The sequence below is a fragment of the Taudactylus pleione genome, unplaced genomic scaffold (genome assembly GCF_031769625.1).
Source record: "Taudactylus pleione unplaced genomic scaffold, aTauple2 ptg000066l, whole genome shotgun sequence".
NCBI lineage: Eukaryota > Metazoa > Chordata > Amphibia > Anura > Myobatrachidae > Taudactylus > Taudactylus pleione.
Window position 1 is genome coordinate 4,964,410 of NW_028284468.1, and position 24,320 is coordinate 4,988,729.

Sequence of the window (24,320 nt, forward strand, 5' to 3'; positions counted from 1 at the left end):
CGCCGCCCGAAGGAAGCATCCTGAGAGGCGAAGGTGTCAAACCTGTAATACCTCACGAAGGTATGGACAGAAGACCACGTAGCAGCCTTGCAGATCTGAACTGCCGAGGCACCACGTCGAGCTGCCCACGAAGGACCCACAGACCTAGTGGAATGATCTTCAGAGAAGGAGGGACCGGTAGGCCTTCATGAAGATAAGCTTCAGAAATAGCCATACGGATCCAGGCTGCCAAAGTTTGCTTTGAAGCAGGCCAACCCTTTTTACAGAAGCCATAGAGGACAACAAAGCGTCCGACTTCCTAAACAAAGAAGTGCGGTCAACATAAGTCCTTAAGGCCCGCACAACATCCAAAGAGGCCTCACCCACGGAAAGACCCGGTGAGTTAAAGGCCGGAACAACTATTTCCTCGTTAACATGAAACTGGGAAACAACTTTGGGAAGAAACTCGGGCCGAGTGCGGAGCACTGCCCTGTTCCCATGAAAAACCAAGAAAAGGGGGTCTACAAGAAAGAGCCCCTAACTCAGAAACACGTCTGGCTGAAGCAACGGCCAGAAGGAAAACAGTCTTAGCTGTTAGCCATTTAATATCCACTGAGCCCAGTGGTTCAAACGGCGGTCCTTGGAGAGCCCTCAGGACCACAGCCAAATCCCAAGGCGCCACAGGTGGAACAAAGGGCGGCTGAATACGGAGAACACCTTGCATAAAGGTGCGCACATCCGGGATTGTAGCAATCCTACGGTGAAACCAGACAGATAGGGCCGAAACCTGTACCTTCAAAGAAGCAAGGCGAAGCCCATGATCTAGTCCCGCTTGCAGGAAGGCGAGAATCCGAGACAGACGAAACTCCCGCGGTGCATAACCTCTCGGTCGACACCACTGGAAGAACGTATGCCACACGCGATGGTATATCCTCGCGGAAGACGGTTTCCGAGCTCGTAACATGGTACGCACCACAGAGCTGGAAAACCCCCAGGACCTCAGCATGGCCGTCTCAACAGCCACGCCGCCAAAGACAGCCGAGTCAGGTGTGGGTGAAGACAAGGACCCTGAGACAGAAGGTCCGGTCGTAGCGGCAACCGCAGAGGACTGTCCACGGACAGACCCTGAAGGTCTGAGAACCAGTGCCGTCTGGGCCACGCGGGAGCTATCAACAGGAGCGTCCCTCCTTCCTGTTTGAATTTCCGGATTACCCGTGGAAGAAGGGAGACCGGAGGGAACAGGTATGCGAACCTGAACGTCCACCGGACGGACAGAGCATCCACCAGAGACGCCCCTTCGTCTCTTGTGCGAGACCCGTACACCGGCAACTTGTTGTTGTGCCGGGACGCCATGAGGTCGATTTCTGGAAGACCCCACCTGTCCACCAGTAGTTGAAAAACGTCCGGGTGCAGGGACCATTCCCCTGGATGAACGGCCTGGCGACTTAGAAAGTCCGCCTCCCAATTTAGCACTCCCGGGATGAAGACCGCTGATATGGCCGGAAGATTGCGCTCCGCCCAAACCAGGATCCGAGAGACCTCTACGAGAGCCGCCCGACTGCGAGTTCCTCCTTGCCTGTTTATGTAGGCCACGGTGGTAGCATTGTCCGACTGGACCTGCACCGGGTGACCCTGGAGAAACCGCTGTGCCTGCAGGAGAGCATTGAAGACCGCACGGAGTTCCAAGATATTTATTGGAAACTCCGCTTCTGTCGGTGTCCACCTGCCCTGGAACAAGTGTGGACCCGAAACTGCTCCCCAGCCCCGAAGACTGGCGTCCGTTGTCAACAGGACCCAATTTGGAACCCAGAACGGACGTCCCTTGTTGAGGTGGGTCGTCTTTAACCACCACGCAAGGGACAGGCGAACCTCCGGGGTGAGCACAATCGTCTGGAACTTCAGAGACTGAGGCAGCCCGTTCCACTTGGACAGGATCAGGTGCTGCAGAGGTCTGGAGTGAAACTGGGCGTATTCCACCATGTCGAACACCGACACCATGGAGCCCAGTAACCTCATCGCCGAGTGTAAGGACACCCGGCGGCTGTGCAGACAACTGCGCACCCTTGACTGTAAAGCAGAGATCTTGTCCTCCGTCACGAAGATCCTTTGCTGTCCCGAGTCCAATAAGGCTCCAAGATGCAGAATCCTCCGAGACGGGATTAGAGTGGACTTCTGCCAGTTGATTAGCCAGCCGTGCCGTTGCAGCAGTGCAATGGTCAGGTCCAAGTGGTGTAACAGGAGCTCTGGAGATCCTGCCACCAATAACAGGTCGTCCAAGTACGGCAACATGCGGACTCCTTGCAGCCGCAGAGAAGCCGCCATGACCGCCATAGCGTACTGTATGTCCAATGACACCATGTAGTCCCCAGGTTCCAGCGCCAGAATGATGGACCGTAGGGTCTCCATCCGAAACTTCGGGACCCGCAAAGACTTGTTGAGTGCTTTGAGGTTGAGAATCGGACGATATGACCCATTGGGTTTCTGTACCAAAAATAGATTTGAATAGAAACCCTGGCCCCTCTGGGAGAATGGAACAGGCACTATAACTCCAGCCTGGAGCATAGTGTGCAATACCTTCCGCAGCTCCGTAGCCTTGTTCCGGTCTGATGGTAGACCCGTGGTGAAGAATCGAGCCGGGGGTCTGTGCCGGAAGGAGAGGGCGTACCCGTGAGAGACCACCTCCAGAACCCAAGTGTCTGTCGTAGTGAACGACCAACACCGGGAGAACTGCAGCAGGCGGCCTCCCACCCTGGGATCCCCCAAGGGGAGACCCGGACCGTCAGGCCGCAGGCTTGTCATCTGGCTTGGGGGCCGGACGTCTGGTACTCCATGCCTGTTTCCGGGGCTTGACCGATTTCTTAGGGCCAGCCTGTCGAGGAAACGACTGTGGTTTGGGCTTGCCCTGGGCCCTAGATGACCGAAAGGACGATGGTCCAGAACCAGAAGGAGCAGCGGCCGACGGGAGACAAGCAGATTTGGCTGCCGCCAGCGTGTCAACAATCTTATCCAGATCCGGACCGAAGAGAACTTCTCCGGTAAACGGCAACGCTTCCAGACCTTTCTTGGATCTGCGTCCGCCTTCCAGGATCGCAGCCACAAGGTGCGACGAGCAGCTACCGCTGCTGAAGAAATTCTAGACACCAGAGTACTAATGTCTAGAGCCGCCTCGTTGATGTAGGTGGCCGAATCACGGAGATTGCCAATCAACTCCTCCTGTTCGGCCGGACAGTCGGATTCAAAAGAAGCCTCTAATGAATCCGCCCAGCGCTCCATCGCTCTGGCAACCCAGCAAATGGCCATAGCCGGCCGTGCTGCCCCCCCTGCAAGGGAATAAGCGGACTTCAGGCAGATTTCTACCTTGCGGTCCGTAGCATCCTTAAGGGAGGACATGGATGGCATCGGCAATGTGGCACTACGGACAAGACGGGTCACGTGAGAATCCACCTGTGGAGGGGATTCACACTTAGCAAAATAATTATCCGCGAACGGATAAGCCACCGCCAGGCGTCTCTGCGGCTGGTATCTTTTGCCAGGTTGTTTCCACGCCTCCTCTAAATGGTCCACCAACTGACCCGAAAGAGGAAAGACTGTGGCATCGCCCTTCACATCTTTGAAAAAGGCATACTTAGATTTAGCCGCTGGGGGAACTTCGTCCTCAATCACCAAGGCTGTGCGGACCGCCCGAATAAGTCCAGGAATATATACTTTGGACTTAGCATCAGCGTCCTTAGTATGGAAAGGTTCCTGATCGTAAGGATCCAGAATCTCCCCATCATCAGACGTCCCTTCGTCATCCTCCTAAGGAGCGGACAGAGACGCCACCGGCCTTTTATGAGGCAGCATCACAGACTCCCCTTGCAACACATCCGACAAGTGCTGTACAGAACTCGTCAGGGAGTTAACCCACGCTGGCTCCTGAGAACCCGGGAGCGGGGAAATAGGGAGACTGTGGGGTACCACCAATTGTCGTGGGAACCCCTGCATGGGTGACGACACCACAGACTGCTGGGACAAACCCATCGGAGTAAACGCGGGCTGCGGAGCTAACTGGCCCACTAAAGCTGTTAACGCCTGAGCGAAACAAGCCCAGGGCGGCTCCTGTACCGGTGCTGTAACCGTAATAGGCCGCGCCATGGACAAACACTGCCGGCAAAGGCCCTCCGCGCTACCCTCCCCCTCCGCTAACGGTACTTTGCACGTGGTACACTGTAGCCGGAGGGGAAAATCACTTTCAGACATGATGGCACCACGTATGTGACCTCTCTCACCAATTGAGTATTAAATAGGCGAGAGACCACCCTGCAGCACCGCACCGCAAGGGCTTTAGCAGAAAGAACAGGGACAGTAATAAAGCTGACAGTTTAGAGAAGAAAAGTTACAGGCAGCGCTAGCACAGTCACATACAATGCAGAGAAATAACAATTCCTGCACTAACAGCGCTGATCACTCAACTACACAGACACAGGGCCTGGTAGGACACAGCGCTGCATACACAGACCTGAGCCACAGCGGAGGAGAGGTATGCGGGGGGACCCAGACCACGATGCTTCCTTCCAGACTTCCAGCAGCGTTCACCATGCGTTGCAGAGAAGATGGCCGCCGAGGAGCAGAGAGAAGCTGGCCTGGGGGAGGAGCGCTGACACAGGACCAGTCAGCACAGTGCAGAGAGGGCTGTGTGCAGCGGGGGAGGCGCCGGCTGTGAGACAGGGAAGGCGCGCTCCCCTGGCATGCATTTAACCCCTGGGACGCCGCAGCGCTACCGCTCTGCTGCGGTCCGCTGTCCCAGGGGGTAGTGGAAGCGCAGGTTGGTCGCCTGGCTCCACGCTGCAGCCAGTCCCCAGGGAGCCCCCTGCCTGGGGACTTAGGACCATGTGATCAGCGGGGACCCACCGCGGGACCCCGCTGCTTACCTTGAATCCGGCCATGGTCCGGAGCATCTGGGGTCACCGCTAGCTGTGACCCCAGACGCCCACCAGCATCCCCGGATCAGTACCGGCGTTCTGGTACCGGCGGGGTGTAGGGAAGACAGCATGGACGTCAGGACTGACTGTCCATGCTGTTCATCCAGATGTGCAGCCACAGCTGCATGAAGAAAAAGCTTCAGGGGCTCTTCTAGCCCCCACTCCAACAGGTGCACCCGACTCCGGCCGGGCACCAAACTAAACTGAGGTGCCTTGGCCCGGGGGCGGGGTATAGGAGGGGGACCTAGTGCATCCTGGGAGGCTGAAAGCTTAACTCTTTGGTGCCCTGCGACTGACGTCACACCTATACCCCAAGGTATCCTGTGGATACCCTATGGACCCTGAAGTAGAAAGATGATTATGTGTATATAAGGCACTGCAGCCCTCTGACTCCCACCCACTGTCCCAGGACAAATATTTACGTCATGGTACAAAGTTGGACGTATCAGTATGACCAAAAAGGGAAATCTTGCAGAATATATATTTATACTTTATTCGAACATTTCAGGAGCAAATGAATCTGTTTTCAGTCGTACCAGCAGTTGTGTGACAACAACTAGGCGGCAGAATACTCTGACAAAGCCAGGTTGTGTCCCGCTAGGATAAAACTGTAGGCGTCTCACACAATTATTTGCTGACTGCACAGCGAGCACTGGAAGGTACTGACACAGAATTACACAGCAGATAACAGGCACTTGGGCCAACCAAGTCTGACCATTTTCACCATCTGCTATACACGTCAAGCTCCATCTGAATGTACACTACTCATAATTATTTTATTTGTTTTTACCAATTCTACCCGCTGCTTTTCTGGTTCCTGCCATCTGGACATAAGGTCATTTCCATTTGCAAAAGATGATGAAACTGCTCGGTAACAGCTTAAATGTACAAATGAACCTAAAATGCCAGATATGTGGGTTGTATTGGTCATTGAATCCTGCTGTTATCACCTGAAGGAGGCACATTCATGTACAGAGGTACCAGTATAAAGGAGAAGCAATGTACAGACTGACTATCGTTGCTGCAGTCCTATGAAGGAATTATGAAGTACAGGGTGTTTCTCTCTATTTCCCAGAGAAGCAGCAACATCACAGTCAAGTATGTTGAGTCTGGCTCATACCACTACATGCAGAAGGCTTTTTCCCAGCCAAAACTAATAATGTTGTTTTCAGTGGAATGAGGTAAGAGATGTAAATTCCCAGTGTTCCCTTCATGCCCTGCCCTGCCCCTGCCGGTTCAAGCCACAAAGCTTCTCTAACACTCGGCAGCAACACAGTCCGTGACCCTCACATGCCAGCTTCCCATTCAGATTCGGAAAGCACAGCCATGTAACAGTTTGTTGTGTCACTTAATTCCACCCAAAATGAAGTTTATAGCTTTGGATGGAGCCATCCGTTGAAAAATGAGCCTGCTCTCTGGTGATATGAAGAGGGGTATTACAGCAGCCTAATAGCACTAATTTTACTAAGCACCTCTAGGGGGCGCAAGGGAAAATTGGAGGCAACAAACCATCAGTGTTCCAACCCCCCCGAGGCGACACTTTAATTCCCACCAAACTGCAAAGGGGAGCCTAGAAAAAGCAAACAACTTATAATTATCTTACACAGATGGAGCTCCATTACAAGTATAAAAAATGCTCACAAACGGGGCGATTCAATTGTATATTAGGGTGTGCTAATTAATTGGCGCCAAATATTGCAATTCAATTGTTTTTGGGCACCCAAAAATTATCGCGTGTAAAATTAGACAGGGTTTAGCCCCGTAAAGTGGCTAAACCCTTCTAAAAGCCTGGTTAGTGCACCCAAACATTAGTTTGGGCACCCAGAACCAGGACTTATCATATAGTTCTGCTCTCCACCTCAGGAGGGTGCAAGCAGAAATGCTACGCCTATCGTGCCCGAACTGAGCAACAATTGAATTGCTCCATCGGGTGCCCATAAGGCAGAGCCACCGGAACTAACAACTGAATTCACCCCCCCAAAGATATGAGTGTTAAGAATATCCAATATGAGTGTCATTTCATAAGGGAGAAATTAATCAAACCTTATGGAGGGGACAAGTTGAGAAGTTGCCTATGGCAACCAAATCAGCTTGTAACTAGCATTTATAAGTACTTTCTATAGAACAGGGGTATGCAACTGGTGGCAATCCAGTTGTTCTGGAACTATACATCCTAGCATGCCCTGCCTCAGTTTGGCAGTAAGGGAATGCTAAAACTGTGGAAGGTGACTATTTGCTATGGGCAACTTCTCCACTAAGTTTCCTTTCCCAAGTTTAATACTTAACGTCCCTATAGCCTATTATTACCAAGGCTTTTAGCAAAGTGTACGCTCCACATTCCGCCAGCTTCAGTCAGTCACTGTGTACATGTGTAGGTGTGTGCTAGTTAGGAATTTACCCTCAAACACAAACTCAATGGCACAGTTTGTTTGCAGTCAAGTTATTCTTTGTTTTCAAACCAGCGAGCACTTTACCTGTGGCACTGGTGAAATGGTGTTTCCTAAATAGTCTGAAAAACAAAGTCTAGAAATGGAGAATTTTACAGCACATGAGAACAAGTTAAACTAGTAACTAGCTAATTAGTTATGATTAATTGATCTATTAATCACATAAAAGTTAAAAAGGAAAATGGACCATAATTATGTCACAAGATCCAGCCAGAAATGATTCAATTAAAATGACTATCACAGTTTGATCAAAAATTGCTGTAGAGCTAAACAGAGAGAGTATCAGCTCGTACATATTATGCTCAGGTTTCTAACTTTGAAATGTAAATCAGTAAAATAAAGCATATTTGAATGTTGTGGAATAATTCTGTTAATTTTCAATCTTTAAAAAAAAAAAAAAAAACATTTTCATAGCAAATCAGGAGTAGAACGTGTTTTCAATGATTTAAAATAAGGTACAATGACATACACAAATATGTTCTTTTCCTTGTGTGTCCCCAAAATACATTACACCCAATAGATAAGTACATTCGTTCAGAGCCCAAAAGAGGAGCTGGGCAGTGCGCTCATCCCCATGGCTGCCGTTTTGGTCCAGGCATCAAGGCTCTCATTGATATAAGGAGGAAAACTAGTACAGAGCACTGCAAGGGCCGAAGGTGCCAGAACAGACCATGGCATGCAGATGGCAGTTACAGACCTCAGCACTTTATTTCGGCTCTGTGTGCTACATCACACAATCATCAATTGTTAGCTTCCATCAACAACTTACATATATTGCTTTCAATGTTTACTTCTGGTTTTTACCTTCAGACCTGCTATGGATACGTTGCAGATAATTTGGGTCAAACCGCATCTCCGTAAAATTCATAGGTGTGATCAGTTGGAAAATGAAGTGCAATCTGACAGAAAGGGCTGGGTACGCGATACCGGCTGTCAGTATCCCGGCACCTTAGTCCTGACAGTGTAAATCCCAACGCATGCAAGTAAGTCTTCTAACCCTTCCCCTGACCCACCTCTTCCAAAGCCTAAGCCTAAGGCCAGTTACACACTAGACGATGTATGTACCCAGCGACGGCACAATATATATCAAGCGGTCTATACACACTGCACAATCTAGTGTACAACTGCACGAAAAATCATTCCCCCGCCGCATCCAGAAGCATGGTGTCGGCCCTCGGATGTACACATCTGCCTGATCTGAAGATGCGATGAACAACGCACAGGAGCACGCAATAGTACGTTCACACTGGACGATGTGCATGATTTTTCATTCAGATTAGCCTGAAAACGACAAATATATTGTCAAGTGCAGTGGTCCCCAAACTTGGTGCTTCAGAGCACTGGCATGGGTGACTCTGGTTGGTGGTCCAGTACCAAATAAAATGATTATCAGTCAGTGTGATAAGGCTGCACTTCCTTTTTGTCCACATATTTTTTGATTGCCGGTCGGTCATTAGTACTGGTTTTGTATGTCAACCACCACATAACTGAACCCAATGGTGACATATAAGCACAATTTACTTCACTTAATGTTTGCTGAATTCTCAATAAGAAACTTTTGGTCTAGGGGTGCCATGGTAAATATGCCGATACTCTAGGGCTCAGTGATTCAAAAAAGTTTGGGAACCACTGATCTAGTGTGTACCCAGCTTAACCCTCCCCTCCCGCAGCCTAACCCTAACCCATCCCTCTTCCTCCTCAGCAGCCTGACTCCAGCCCTCCACCTAGTGCCTAACCCTACTAACCCAAAACACTCACCGTCGGGATCGTAGCTGTCGGAATTCTGGAGCCGGGCCTCTGACTGTTGTCAGGATTCCGGCGCCAGTATTCTGACCGCTGGCATTGTGTGCGTCAGGATGCCAACTACATCTCTTTCAAGGCTCTCTATACCTGGTAACTACCATAATATATCATACATTACATGTTTATGCTTAACAAAGACCATTTTTTATTTTTTTATTTATAAAACTGAAATTTTACTATAAAAAGCAACTTGCATTTTAGGTTCAGTGTTGATTTAACATAAATGCTTGTCACAGAATTAAAACATTGAGTACATAAGAACAGATAATAAACACTATTAGGGGTATTCAATATGAATCTTCGCAGTCTATGCGGATCGAAGTTTCCGCTGCACATCGGCGCTTTTGCCGGCGAAAAAGTATCACGCGCGCCCCCGATTATACCCGTATTCAATATGAAATCGTCGAAAACGGCACCCGGCGAATGTGAAATCAGCGAAAACTTTGCTGATTTTTGGGGAAATTACCCTAACACCCCCAAAGAGATGCTCTGACTTGGGGGATCACTCTGGATACCCCCGATTAGCCCTGCTGAAGGTTTTTGGGGTCTTTAAACGGGCTCGATAGCTGCTATTTTGGGGATTTGGGAAGGTGGTGAAGAATAGTATTTAGAAGGTTTATTTTTGCTGAAAATAAGTAGTCCCAGCACATTTTGGGTACTTGAAAATGGGGGTGAGCATATTTAAAAGTTGCTGAAGTGAAGGTGTTAAAAAATGTGAAAAATCCACCTGCCGCAAACACCTGCAATGAAAAAAAACACTTGGGGCATACTTGGGGAGATTGTAGTTCGCTACTTTTTAACTTTGTACCCCCAATTTTTTTTTTGCCCCCAAAATGAAAGTGCTTTTTTTAGGGGTCTTCTGAGGTATTTTTTTTTTTACATTTTGACACAATTTACCTTTGGGGGACTGTCTGAAGGTTGCAGTGTGGTTTCCGAAATGTTGCACCCCAAAACACCAATTCTGCACTTTTTTTCGCCACCCATTGCTTGGTGATACTTTTTTGCAGGGTCGAATGCAATATACTTTTCGCACCGGCGAAAAGTTTTCAAATTGAATATGGTGTAAACGCAAAAGCGGCGAAAATTACGTCATCCGAGCGAAAACATCACAGAAACGGCGTTTTCGCTCCATATTGAATACCCCTATATATGTCAGAAGCAGGTAGCGGCAGGTGACTTAGGGGTTTATTTATCAAGCAGTGAAAAACTTAGTGAAACGGACCAGTGGAGAATTTGCCCATAGCAACCAATAAGCTTTGAAGTAACATTTATTAAGTACAGTCTACATATAATAGGTAGGAGCTGATTGGTTGTCATGAGCAACTTCTCCACTGGTCAGCTTCACTAAGTTTTTCACTGCTTGATAAATAAACCTCCTAGGTTGGTATCTGTGTGGGAGTGTAGCCTTTCGCCTCCCGGCTCTACCAGGAATGATCAGCACAAGCAGGAAAGTGTGTGCTGTAGAGGACTGCCAACAGCACTACAAACATAAATCTGCCAGGAAATCAGACACACTCCTAATACATTTAACAGCGCAGTAATACGAGCCAAAGACAAATGGTTAAAAACAAAATGAGTAGGGGTTGCTCACGATACATAACATTGTCCAGGTATAGTTAAAACTCCTACTACACCCTTCCTTCTGCACGCTGCCATCATACAAGTCTGTCACATATGCATATATGGCATATACAGAGGAGACAATCTGGGACACAAATAAATACTAAATAATGTAAATAAAACCACCAATATGTCCTTGGGTGTAACATACCTTTCACACTGTCATGCCTGTGGATATTAGACCTTAAGGTGCATACACACAACGATTTTTTTTGAACGATTATCGATAACGATGTCGTTCAATCGTTGAAAAAATCGTTCACTTTCTGAGTTAAAACGATGAACGATCATCGTTCATGCGCGATCATGTTTGTAGTTCAGCCAGACTGACCAACTCAACGATTTTCAGTAAGGGAATATGCAAAAATCGCTTGTAGTTCATAAAAATCGTTCATTACATTAAGTAAATGAACAATTTTAGTAAACGATTTTCGTTCATTATTCCCTTGAAAAAATGAACGAAAATCGTTTACTAAAATCGTTCATTTACTAAATTGTTACGTGTGTATGCACCTTAACATTTTAACCAGGCTTTCCACGAACGACTGCCAATGAATGAGAGAGACTAATGTGCACAGATGCCAGGCACAATTATTCATTAACATCTGCAGGAAGATACATGCTGTCTGTCTCTTGGACAAGTGGGAAAGTATGTGGCCTCTAGGCACAGAAAGTAGGTATATACTAACTGCAGGTCATCCCCCAAGGAATATAAGAGACATCATTCTCAAAGAAATGCTGATGAAGAAAACTATTACATTGCTAGAATTCCTGTAAATCTCCCCACAGTACTGAGCGTAAAAGCTCTACATTTTTGTATTTCATTTTGTTTAGCAGTGAACTAGAAATTAAACCAGGCGTCTCTTTCACAACAAGCTACAGCAGAATTCTTGTAGTGAGATATACATATTACACACAGACATATTTACATACAGCCGTGGCCAAAAGTTTTGAGAATGACACAATTGGTTTTCACAAAGTTTTCTGCTTCAGTGTTTTTAGACCTTTTTGTCAGATGTTACTATGGTATACTCAAGTAAAATTATAAGCATTTTATAAGTGTCAAAGGCTTTTATTGACAATTACATTAAGTTTATACAGTGTTGACCCCTCTTTTTCAAGACCTCTGCAATGCGCCCTGACATGCTGTTAATCAAATTCTGCGCCACATACTGACTGATGGCTGCCCATTCTTGCCTAATCAGTGCTTGGAGTTTATCAGAATTTGTGGGTTTTTGTTTGTCCACGCGACTCTTGAGGATTGACCACAAGTTCTCAATGGGATTAAGGTCTGGGGAGTTTCCTGGCCATGGACTCAAAATTTCTATATGTTTTGGTCCCCTACCACTCCATCATGCTGGAAAAGGTATTGTTCATCACCAAACTGTTCTTGTATGGTTGGGAGAAGTTAGTTGCTCTTGGAGGATGTTTTGGTATTATTCTTTATTCATGGCTGTGTTCTTAGGCAAAATTGTGAGTGACCCCACTCCCTTGGCTGAGAAGCAACCTCACACATGAATGGTCTCAGGATGCTCATCAACAGAAAAGTCCCAGGCACCATGTAGTCAATGCACTGTAAAGTTACTGCTGACAACTAACCTCAGAGAGCAACAAGTCACAAAGTGCCTATTGGCTATAATATTCAACATTTCAATACACCTGCTGGACCTAGTGAGTACAAGGGTCATTGCTGTTGCCTTCTCTGTCCCTCATCTGGTACTAGCCATGGCTCCTTGGTGACTGCTGCCATAACTCCTGCTAGAATGAATCTCCACCTTATATTGCTTTCATGTAGGAAGTTGAAACAGGGAACTCATGAATACTTAACTACAGACCTGACTTCCAGATCAGTGTTAAACTTTTCAAAACCATTATTCTTACAAAGAGACAAGTAATGCCTGATCTACATACAAAGGGACAATTCTTGCAATTTCCCCTCATGCTACTCTGAGGTCAAAGTCAAATGTAGGTGGTGAAGGGTGGACAGAGCTCCCCCTTAATGGTGCACTCTGAAACATACAGGAATTTGATCCCCCTGTACTCTTAATTGTAAAGTTGTTATAATTAAAATTTCAGAAAAAAAATGTGCATTGCATCTTTCTTTAAAGAAGGGATGGGGAACCTCAGGCCCGGGGGCCGTTTAAGGCCCGCGGAGTAATTTGGTCTGGCCCTCTGAGCTTTTCTCTGCTAGCCTCATCTGGCAAGCAGGGTTCCTAGTTGGCACCCTGCAGCCAGAATCTATGCAGCAGTGCCACCTGGAGTGTCCTTAGGTCGCTTCAGACAGTCACACCGCTGCCCTTAGAGCTTCCCAGAGAATCCTCAGGATGCTCTGGGCATTGCTGTAATCACCAGCGATTGTGGTCCCACTCCGTTTGACATCACATGGAGGCGTGGCCTGCACCGGGCCCGCGAATAATGTTATACATATCAAAATGGCCCTCGGAAGAAAAAAAGGTTCCCCGCCCCTGCTTTAAAGCTTGCAGTTGTAGTATGCAGGAAATAATTACAGCATTTTACAGTAATCATGTTTTAGTGCATCTTGGTACTTTTTTTTAGATTAAAAGACAGGAAAAAAATATATATAATAGGATAATTGGCTAATCACGGAAGTTACTAACAAACATAAAACACTCTCCTTGAGAAATTCTAAAGTTGCGTACACGCTAGACAATGTATGTACCCAGCAATATCGGCAACAGCGGGACCCGGCATCGGTAAGTGCAACGAAGAACGAGGCGGGGGGAAAGGAATGCAGGGCCATGCTGCATTCGGCAGGATGGCATCGCTAACGATATCCCCAGATTGTACTACAAATACAGGTGACTGGGAATATCGTTAACGACCCGCAGGAGTGCGCATTAACCATATAGTGCGTACAGACTAGACGATTAAACAAAATTGTCGTAGCGATGTATCGTTATCGGTAATATCGTTTTAAAAATTGTCTAGTCTGTACGCACCTTAAGAGAACTAAACCTTTATCAGTAATCTTGTGAATGAACAGTTACTATTGTAGCTTCACATACACAAAAAAAAAATACTTTGCGGTCTTTCCATGAACAATCAATATTAATTATACACAGTAAGATTGGATCTAGGCATTCCTATTACTTTCCTAGGAAATAAAGCCAAAGGCATACTGCAAATTTGTGAGGTGCAGCACTACAGCGTCCATCACAGAGAACAAACACTGGTTCAATGTGTATTGTGAAGAAATAATGTCATCAGAACACAAATGAGAAAAATCAACAAACATTCCAACGTTTTGTGAGAAATTAGAGCCACTCAATGGCTAATTAGCACTTGGGCTTTTCATGTTAAATTGCATGATGTGGAGTGGCAGAAAATGGGACTACTAACAGACTCATGGGAATGTACAGGGACAGAAAAGACAATATGACTCCAACAGCAAAGCCAGTGAAGTTTGGGACAAGACAGTAAAGACTCTAATCCAATCCAGCACCCACTGAGCGAAAGTATTCTGTAGTGCCAAGAACCTGAATACATTCTGTGCAATGTATTGTAAAGCATGAGTCTATAAACTTGTCCTGTGGGGCATGAACAGGCCACATTTTAAGATAAAAAGGCAAACAAAGCAGAATTCAGCAGCCAGGATAAGCTGCATCCATTGCCTAAATAGAAAATATTCCCAAACACAGGCAGCAACTCAATTACAGACGATGTGTCTCTGAGCGCATATCTGCAGTATACGGTAGCTGCAACATTGCAAGTTTTTCTGCGCACCTCTATGGGATGCCATGTTGCTAGACTAGATGTGCTGTTCCAGGACAATTGCCCCCCTCCAGCAGTCATTTAGGCACAATGGCTCCTGGGATTTATCCAGCCCTGCACTACAGTACTGAAAGATTGTTCATTAAGAACAGATTAAGTAGAGTTCCAGCAATTATTTTTGCTAGATTCTATTAATAAGGTATCCATTATACTCTGCAAAATCCTGCTATTCATAAGGCAACATTAACAAAACTGATGTATGAATGTTTAATATTATGTTAACCCACACAACATCTTTCCAAATTTAGCTATGTTCTTTCCCCTCCTCCACAGGACACAGCTACAATCACCCCTAAAGTATAATGAACTATATGGAAAATGATCTGTATTTATGTAAATTGGATGATCTCCCTAATGTATAATGAAGTATATGGAAAACTATCTGTATTTGTGTAAATAGGATGATCTGAAAAAGGTACATGTATTATTTTCTAGTCCTGAAAGTGACATCTTTCTTTACTGTGAATGTTGCCTAACTACAAGACTGTCCCCAATACATTTTTAGATTAGCTGCCATTCCCCATAAAGTTGCCGCAGAAAATAATCGGTAGGCATCTCTTTTCCATGCGGAAACCTGGCAACGCATATCCAAGTATGATTCAACATTATACGAGTTTATATTTTTTGTCATTTCACTCAACTCAATTTATTCTATTTTTAAATTAAAGACAGACATTTTTGAAAATAGTTTCAAATTAAAAGTGCCGTTATTCTTTAAGTTCATTCTAGAAAACGATAGTTAACATCCGATTAGTTGCTATGACCACTACCACCATTATTTTTCTTGTGCACCAGTTTCTATCAGCTTGGCTACAATACATGGCCTGTATGCGGAGTTATCTGGAGAAACACTGTCTTACAAGGGAATATTAAGTTGTAAAATAATGAAATGTATGGTTTTCAGATTAGGTTGCAGGTAATGTATGTACAAAAATGTAAAATTAAATACTTTCAACCAGTTAAACTGGTTAAGACAGGGTTTCCCAAACTCAGTCCTCAAGGAACCTTAACAGTCCAGGTTTTAGAATAACTATGTTTGTGCACAGATGGTGTCATCACACTGCCCAATGTACTAATTAAATCACCTGTATTTAAGCATGGATATGCTTAAAACCTGGACCATTAGCCTCCTGCATGCATTACTGTTCCAAGCTGCGTCCATGGACGGAGCATTGGAACATCTGCGTGATCCTCTGCCGGCTGAGTAACCATGGGGTCACTCAAGCCGGCGATCGCAGTTTCTCAATAGAGGCCAGGAAATCTTCGTCATCCGGAGACCCTGGCTTCCACCTTCCCCCCCCAACGGAGGAGGTCGCTCTGCCTGTGGAATCGCAGACCCATACTGCACATGCGCGCAGTATTGGGCCTTGCGCCGACGTAGAACGGTTAAAATCAGAGATGTGCGCCAACCATCAGGTTAGCGTGCATCTCTGAATTAGCCCCTTAGTCTATACCCAGAGTCCTGGAACACACTCTTCGTAGTGGACTTCAATGTTCTCCTTAGATGGATGCACAAGTCTCAATCCCACCTATTCTGATAATATATATCGTCAGATGCATGTGTAATGACCAAATTTGGCCATGCTATAACCAGACGGACCGCTCACAAGATGCACTTGTATCTCCAGTGGAAGTAGTTTGCACGTGCACAGAAGAACAGGACACATCTATTTATCTATCGCTACAGATCACCAGTGTCGTCTGCTGCAATATGTTGGGGTATAGGAATAAAGGAAAGTTATTCATTCCATATTTGATGTGCCCAAAAGTACAGAAATTACAGAACTAGTTGATGAGTATTTAGAAGGAGTAATAAAAAAAAAAAAAACAACTTGAGAACATTTTATATAAAGAAAGCAGTGTGTGGTGGGAAACATGTTAGAAAGATATGCAGAAGATCAAATCATCCCAAGAGGACTCAAGATTCAAAAAGAACCTTCTTCCTACACTGAACGGGAAGAATTCCAACAGGAATGGAGAACTATATTAGATTCATAAACTAAAGGAAGGGGGGTTTACTATTTGCGCCTCCTGGCAGCTTAGGTCAGATATCCTGAGAAGGTATCTGTCTTCGCCAATATTAACGTGGAGAAAAAATAAGGTAAGGTATCACACCCTAGCACCCGTTATAAATAGAATAAAATGATGCTTATCTTATACGTATCAGTAGTATCTTTTCCTTGATTTTTCGTCTTCAAGGAATGATGAAGTAAAATACATTTTTTTAAATCGTAACATGTAAAAGAAAAAGGAAAAAACATCTAGTGCAGATCGTCCCGTTTTTTCAAATAAATGCTTTAAAACAGGATATGGTTATAATAGTCTTTTCTTAAAGGTAAATCTCCTAGACCATACCCCCAGGAATAATCTTCTTATGTACAGCACAATTATCATATGGCCCATTAAAACAAAATTGAAATAACATAATGATGTACTTGGTTTATGTCTAAGGAAAGCTCATTATACACCATGAGCATTTTTCCTTGTTTTACTGGATTAATTCTTATATTATTTCAATTTTGTTTTAATAAATGTGCCATATGATAATTGTGCTGTACAGAAGCAGATTATTCCTGGGGGTATGGTCTAGGAGATTTACCTTTAAGAAAAGACTATTATAACAATACCCTGTTTTAAAGCATTTATTTGAAGAAACAGGACGATCTGCACTAGATGTTTTTTCTTTTACATGTTACGATTTAAACATTTATTTTACTTCATCGTTCCTTGAAGACGAAAAATCAAGGAAAAGATACTACTGATACGTATAAGATAAGTATAATTTGATTCGATTTATAATGGGCGCAAGGGTGTGATACCTTACCTTATTTCTTGTCCTATATTAGATTCATGTTCTCGCTTTCTCTCTGATGAATCTGATCATAAAAGAGAGAAGGAAGAAACTTTCACAAATCACGTATGAAATACTTCTTTATTCTTCTATTATTACTTTGTGCACAAAAAAAAATAAAAGCTATATTAATCTGCGTTCCTCCATTAGCCAGCATACTTCCCCCATCACCTCTGTCTTTTGGACACAACTCTCATTTTCTTCAGATTATTTCTGTAATAAATATTACACTGCATACAGCGCTGTGTCTAAACACACCCATGTGCAAAGTGATAAAATGGTTATCATTATCATTGCTTTCCGACAGTGATGGGGCCATGGATTCATTTCCCTGTGAAGATTGTATGTTCTACCTGCGTTTCTTTTCTGTGATCGGGTTTCCACACACAGGGCCTGATTCAGCAGCGGATCCAATGCCGATGATTATGCAGTTCGAGCTATTATTTACCATTGCACATGCATGTAAGTTGCACTGCAAACGCGTCGCGATTACATACGTACAAAGGATCCATTCGTAAAGTGAAGCGTTTGGGGGTGGTAACAGGGAGTATGGTTAGGTAAATGCAGATGTGTCTGACCGTTTCAATGCAGTTTCATGGGTGTGCATAAATTAGCATTAGCGATTGTATTCGCAGCATGAGACCTCTGCGAGTGAGGAGAGCTGCAGTGTTTGTGGCTGGTCAGACCTGCCGTACATGCTGCACTACTGCTTGATGTACGTCGATGGTACCGAAGTTTACGCAGGAGCGTGACATTAGACGGATATGAGAAGGCTGTAGTGGACTGTGCTTTGGCAAGCTTGGCATATTTTAGCAGCTGCGATCCGTACGCGGTTGCTGAATCAGGGCCACGGTCCAAAAACATAAGGTGCGTACACACTACACGATATGCTCCCTGAGCGATATCGTGTAGTGTGTCCGCGGCAGGCTGTGCTCAATGTCGTTCAAGACATTGAGCACAGCCGCTGAACGATATCATTAACGATATCGTTCAGCGCCGGGCTCTCTCCCCCATTCCCCAACATGCAGCAACCTGACGAGGTCGTCAGATTGTGCTGCATGTTCAGGCGATGGACGATGTCAGAAACTACCAGCAGGAGTGCGCATCGCTGGTCGTTTCAGACATAAAAGTGCACGATGTCGTAATCGTGCAGTCGCTCAGTAATATCGCCCAATGTGTACCCACCATTAGTTGTAGGTTAACTGGCTGCTGACACTGGACTCTAGTGTGTCAGTGCATTTGTGTGATAGTGAATTCAGACTGTAGGCTTCAAAACAGCAGGGCAGGTACTGCAGTGAATGATCAAAAATATATTCTGTAAAGTGCTGCATGATCTGGTTTAATTTTATAACAATAAAGTATCCTATTAATAGTAGGGTACAAAAAGGCAAACAACCCCACAAAAAAATACACTCAATTTTTTTTAATAAACAATGACCATCCCAATATCCTGCACCCCAGGCACATCTATTCCTCAGCAACACCCCAGTGCCCAGGTTGACAGACTCATGCATTCCGCAGCAACACGCCAGGGCTCAGCGTGGCACGACGCAACCCGCCAGGGCTCAGCGTGGCACGACGCAACCCGCCAGGGCTCAGCGTGGCACGACGCAACCCGCCAGGGCTCAGCGTGGCACGACGCAACCCGCCAGGGCTCAGCGTGGCACGACGCAACCCGCCAGGGCTCAGCACGGCACGACGCAACCCGCCAGGGCTCAGCACGGCACGACGCAACCCGCCAGGGCTCAGCACGGCACGACGCAACCCGCCAGGGCTCAGCACGGCACGACGCAACCCGCCAGGGCTCAGCACGGCACGACGCAACCCGCCAGGGCTCAGCACGGCACGACGCAACCCGCCAGGGCTCAGCACGGCACGACGCAACCCGCCAGGGCTCAGCACGGCACGACGCAACCCGCCAGGGCTCAGCACGGCACGACGCAACCCGCCAGGGCTCAGCACGGCACGACGCAACCCGCCAGGGACCAGCAAACCTGACATCTATTAATCAGCAATACGCCACTGCTTATCATGGCGAATACATCTGTTCCTCAACCTATACTCCAATGCCGAGCATGCCAGTCACATCCATTCCTCTACAATAAGCAAATGCGGAGCATGCCAGTCACATCCATTCCTCTACAATAAGCCAATGCGGAGCATGCCAGTCACATAAGCCAATGCCCAGCATGCCAGACACATCCATTCCTCAGCATTAGCAGCAATGACAAGGGACACCCAGCACAACTCTCTAAAATAGACAACGTGAAATTTTCTTCCTATGAATCCCCTATGATAAGGTGACATCCCCATGAACATTCCCCAGCACCCTAATGCAGAGACAGCAGTGTGGCCCCGGTACTCACAGGATGCCGGAGCAGGACGTGCAGACGAAGGCCCCCGCCGTCATGTTGGCGTAGGTCGGGCCGCGCTGGTCACAGTCGAAGCACTTGCGGTTGTGGGGGAGGCTGGTCATCTCCCGCAGCAGCTTCAGGTGCTTCTCCTCCTGCTTCCGCTTGGCGCTGGCCGCCATGGTGAAGCACCGGGCGGGGGCAACACACCGGGAGACACCGGGCGGCACCTAGCTAGCACAGTCAGGGACCAGTGACGTGTTCTGGGGGCGGGTCCAGGAGTGACGTTCTCGGAGGCGGGGCTTGGTGACGTCAGGGGGTCGGTGTATGGGCGAGTCAGACAGACACAGGACTCTGTCTATAGCCGGGGAGCGGGAGGTGGGGTCACTCCTGCAGCTATTGCAGTGTCACGGGGAGATAGAGGGCGGAACACCGAGAAGGAGCCGGAAGTAGCGCAGTGCGTTTCCGGATTCCTTCACTGGTTGCCTAGCAACGGAAGCGGGCTGAGGCATCTGCGGACATGTCAGCCTCTCCCCATCCCATGCGTGAGGCACCCAGTGTTTCCACTTTTGGATTTTTTTTCCCCTATTGGTTGGATAGAATTTCCTTTTCAGTTCTGAATTTATCTATGAAGTCAGTTTTGTTAACTCTTCTGTTATGTAATCAGCACATAATGTTAAGTATAAAATGTGACAGAAAATGTACAGGGAAAATGGCCAGGAAGCCCAGGAGAGAATCTGGTAGAGATCAGGAAATCTGAGTTTGAAAGTGGAAACACTGGAGGAACCAGTGCAAAGCCTCTCCCAATCCCATGCATGGGGCACCAGCACAGAGCCTCCCCTTTCCATGTGTAAGGCACAGAGCCAGTCCTATGTATGAAGCACTAGTGCAGAGCCCTGTCCCCATCAAATGTGTGAGGCGCCACTGTAGAGCCCTGCCCCATGCATGAGGCACCAGTGCAAAGTCTCTCCCCATTTCATGCGTGAGGCACCAGCGCAGAGCATCTTCCTTTTTCATTCATAAGGCACCAGCACAGAGCCTCTCACTTTCCCATGTGTGAGGTGCCAGTGCAGATCCTTGTCCCCATCGAACATGTCAGACGCTATTATCTTCTAGAACACAGGTTCTCAAACTCTGTCCTAAGTACCCGAAAACAGTGCATGTTTTCCAGGTGTCCTTACAAAATCACAAGTGAGATATTAGCTCCACCTGTGGATCTTTTAAAATGTGTCAGTGAGCAATGACTACACCTGTACACCAGCTAGGTGACCTGCAAAACGTGAACTGTGTGGGGTCCTGAGGACTGAGGGCCTGATTCAGAGCCGGACGCTCTGACCAGAGTGCTCGCTCTGAATCGGGGCCCTCCTGCATGAAAATGGAGTGGCCTCTTGGACGCTCGCATAGCTGTGGGTGACCACCCACAGCTATAGCGAGCGTCCATGATGATGGTCAAGACCATCGCGACCATCGGGCTTGCGACGGAGACCCTGCGGTAGAGTCTCGCTGCCGCAAGCCCTGGAGTGATTTTGGCTCTATCAGAGCCAAAATCACTCCCACTGATATCACTACTGATGTCAGTGGGGCCGGCTTCAGACGGTAGGCGTTCCCATGGGAACGCCCCCGTCTGGCAGGCACGCCCACCAAAGGGGGCGTGCTGTCAATCAACATCGACAGCACGCCCCCTTTGGTGCGAGACCCGGAGCGACGGCTACCCCGTCTCTAGCCGGGTCTCGCGCATGCGCACGACGGAGCTCCCTCCATCGTGCGCATGCGCAGTAGGGCACCATCGACCCGCTTGCGAGCGCCCTGCGCTCGCGAGCAGATCTGAATCAGGCCCTGAGTTTGAGAACCACTGTTCTAGAAAGTGCTAGCTAAATGTTAAATAGAATCTGATTGGTTGCAATGGGCAACATCTCCATTTCTAAAAACTCTCACTTTAATATATATACCCCCAGGTGTATTAATTAAGCAAACGCTAAGAGAAGCCTCTTATTGCCTATACCTAATGGTACCATGTAGATTTCTCATTCACTGACAGAACTTTTTTTTTTTTCATTTATACAGTGCCAATATATTCCACAGCACCATAGTTTATATCTTACTTTATAAAAAAAACATCTGCAGACAAATAATTATGAATTAGAACATTTGTTTTAAGAGCCCACTTGTTCGCAATTAAAATACTGTATGAAACAATCTGCGTCATTTGCATACCTCCCAACATTTGTTGAGGTTTTGGGACTACCGAGGGCCCGTAAAGGGGGCATGGCCTGATGGTAAAAATGGCGTGTCCTGAAAGCACGCCCTATTTATAACACTATGGGGCGTGTCCAGCATCTCCGAGATGCTGGGCTGCCACCAGGCTTACCCCCGTACTGTGAATAGATGCTATGCGCATCATCAGATGACTTCCTCCCAGGTGATATTAATTTTACTGTGCTGTTTCTATATACATTCTCTTACTGTTTCCAATTATGGATAGTGAGATATAAGGCAACATTTAACCCTTTGTGTGTAACCCTTGATGTGGATATCCAACTGCATGGGGTATTTATCATGCCTGACAGATTAATGTATAGCCCATCAGGACTACCTGCAAATGATCCAACAGATAATGGTAAAATTGTGGGGGCTTATAAATTCCAGGCTTGCCCTTCTTACCAACATGAGGTTGACCTGGGGAGTGTCATCCCCTCCTTTTGTGCAGGATCTTGACAGATTTGCATTAACACAGAAATACAAGGGAGGGGGGGGGGGGCTGACACTCAGATAGGGATTAATACTATGTCCCACATGCAGAACTATATGCAATGCTTGGGAGCCAATCTGACATTGGGACTTGCACCATCTTCTTGCGTCTCCTTGCAGACAGGTTCATGTAAATGAGACTGTTCTTTTTTTTCCCTTGTTTACATGAAAATTATTTGCTTAAGGCTATATTTGTATGTCATTCTTATTAATTGTTTTTGTATATACTTTGAGCATTCTGAGTATCTTTCTCATATTAAACCTCATTTAATAAGATTGGCCTCTGTGATTCTTATCAGATCCATTTTGCCTGTGGATTTGGCTAATCCTTGCTACATATCTGTACTACAGGTTATAATTTGGTAATGATAACTGGGACTTAATTATAGTGGGACTGTAGGGAGGATTTAAGGCTTCCTATTTGTAGTGAATAGCTCCTAAATCAACCTTCAAGTGGTGGAAGAACCTGAGAATTAATAGTGAGTGGGAGAGAAACTAGAGAGTAATCATTTCTGTAGACAGACAAGGTGGTTGTATATTGATTAAATCTATGTCAGCCCCACATCACGCAGGGTCAAGTGAGTAATGATCAGTGAGAAAGTTACGGAGACCGGTTAGAGATTGAAGTATCTTGGAACTGCGTCCCTGACATTGTCCTTAAAAATCGTATGTTACACTTCCTGTTCCAGCTCCCATGTGAGGAGAAGCTGGTTATATTAGCTCTCCTACAGCCCCAGCTTCAGGGAGTTACAGTGCTGGCATCCTGCCGCCTACACCGACAATTTGGGTGTCTACTTGCACAGGAACACCAGGTGCACTTGATGGACAAGTTTTTATCCACTTCTATGGCTGCTAAACCACAGAGAGCTAGGTCAGAAAAAACGGACCCAGGAATCCAAGATGGCCACCACATCTGCTAAACAGGTGGGAGTTTGTGATCCTCACAGTGTTCCCTCTGAATTTTTAATACTAGCTACGCACTCTAACATGCCTGGACGCTCTGCTGACAGTGCTGTTACTTATGCTGATGTGGTCAGAGCAGTACAGGATGCTATGGGACCCATTATGGAGGCTCACTCTGCTAAGCTACAGCAGGCTGTTTCAGACATGAAATCCCAGCTTAAGCAACTATCAAAGAGAGTTGTTAATACTAAGCAACGCATGGGAGAAACTTTTCAGGATGTGTCTGAACTTAAAACTAACTATGAGCAGTTGCAGAAATCTCATTACCAGCTGATAACAAAAGTAGATGACTTGGAGAACAGATCGAGGAGATGTAATCTCCACATCATAGGACTTCCTGAAACACTGAAAGGGCCTGCCCTGTTGACTTTTCTGCAGACATCTCTTTTGGAATTATTACATATTCAGGACGCCTGCTCTGGCCTGGTTATTGAGCGTGCGCATAGGTTGGGCCCAGCACGCGCATCTCCTGACAGCAGACCACATGTTGTTATATTCAAATGTCTCAGTTTTGTTCACAAAAAACTGATTTGGTCCGCATCCAGGAGGAATAGAGACTTATGCTGGGAGGGATCTCGGATTTTTATTTTCCAGGATTACTCCTCAGAAGTCATCCGTGCCAGGAAAGAATTTTCCCTGCTATGTTCCCACCTCGTCAATGAAAATAAAAAGTTTGCTTTATTCCCCGCTCTGTTACGCCTTTTTGAAGGAAACTTTTTTAAAGATTTTTCAACAGTGGCGGAAGCTGAAAGTTATCTAATGGAAGCTGCTCTGGCTGCGGATTGTTCCTCTCCATCCCGTGAGA

At 46.4% G+C, this 24,320-nt stretch overlaps 1 protein-coding gene across 6 annotated transcripts in view; it reads right to left on the bottom strand.

Moving 5' to 3' along the window:
• Nucleotides 1-20,186, bottom strand: part of AGFG1 (ArfGAP with FG repeats 1) — a 67,488-nt gene extending 47,302 nt beyond the window's left edge. For 3 of the 6 annotated variants that reach the window (XM_088466529.1, XM_088466526.1, XM_088466521.1), the window contains exon 1: nt 19,820-20,186. In XM_088466529.1, coding sequence (XP_088322655.1) covers nt 19,820-19,986 — 167 coding nt within the window. In that variant the 5' untranslated portion in view covers nt 19,987-20,186. The remainder of the gene's footprint in view (nt 1-19,819) is intronic. The other 3 variants (XM_088466534.1, XM_088466531.1, XM_088466523.1) reach the window with 1 other exon arrangement.
• Nucleotides 20,187-24,320: the final 4,134 nt, after the last annotated feature.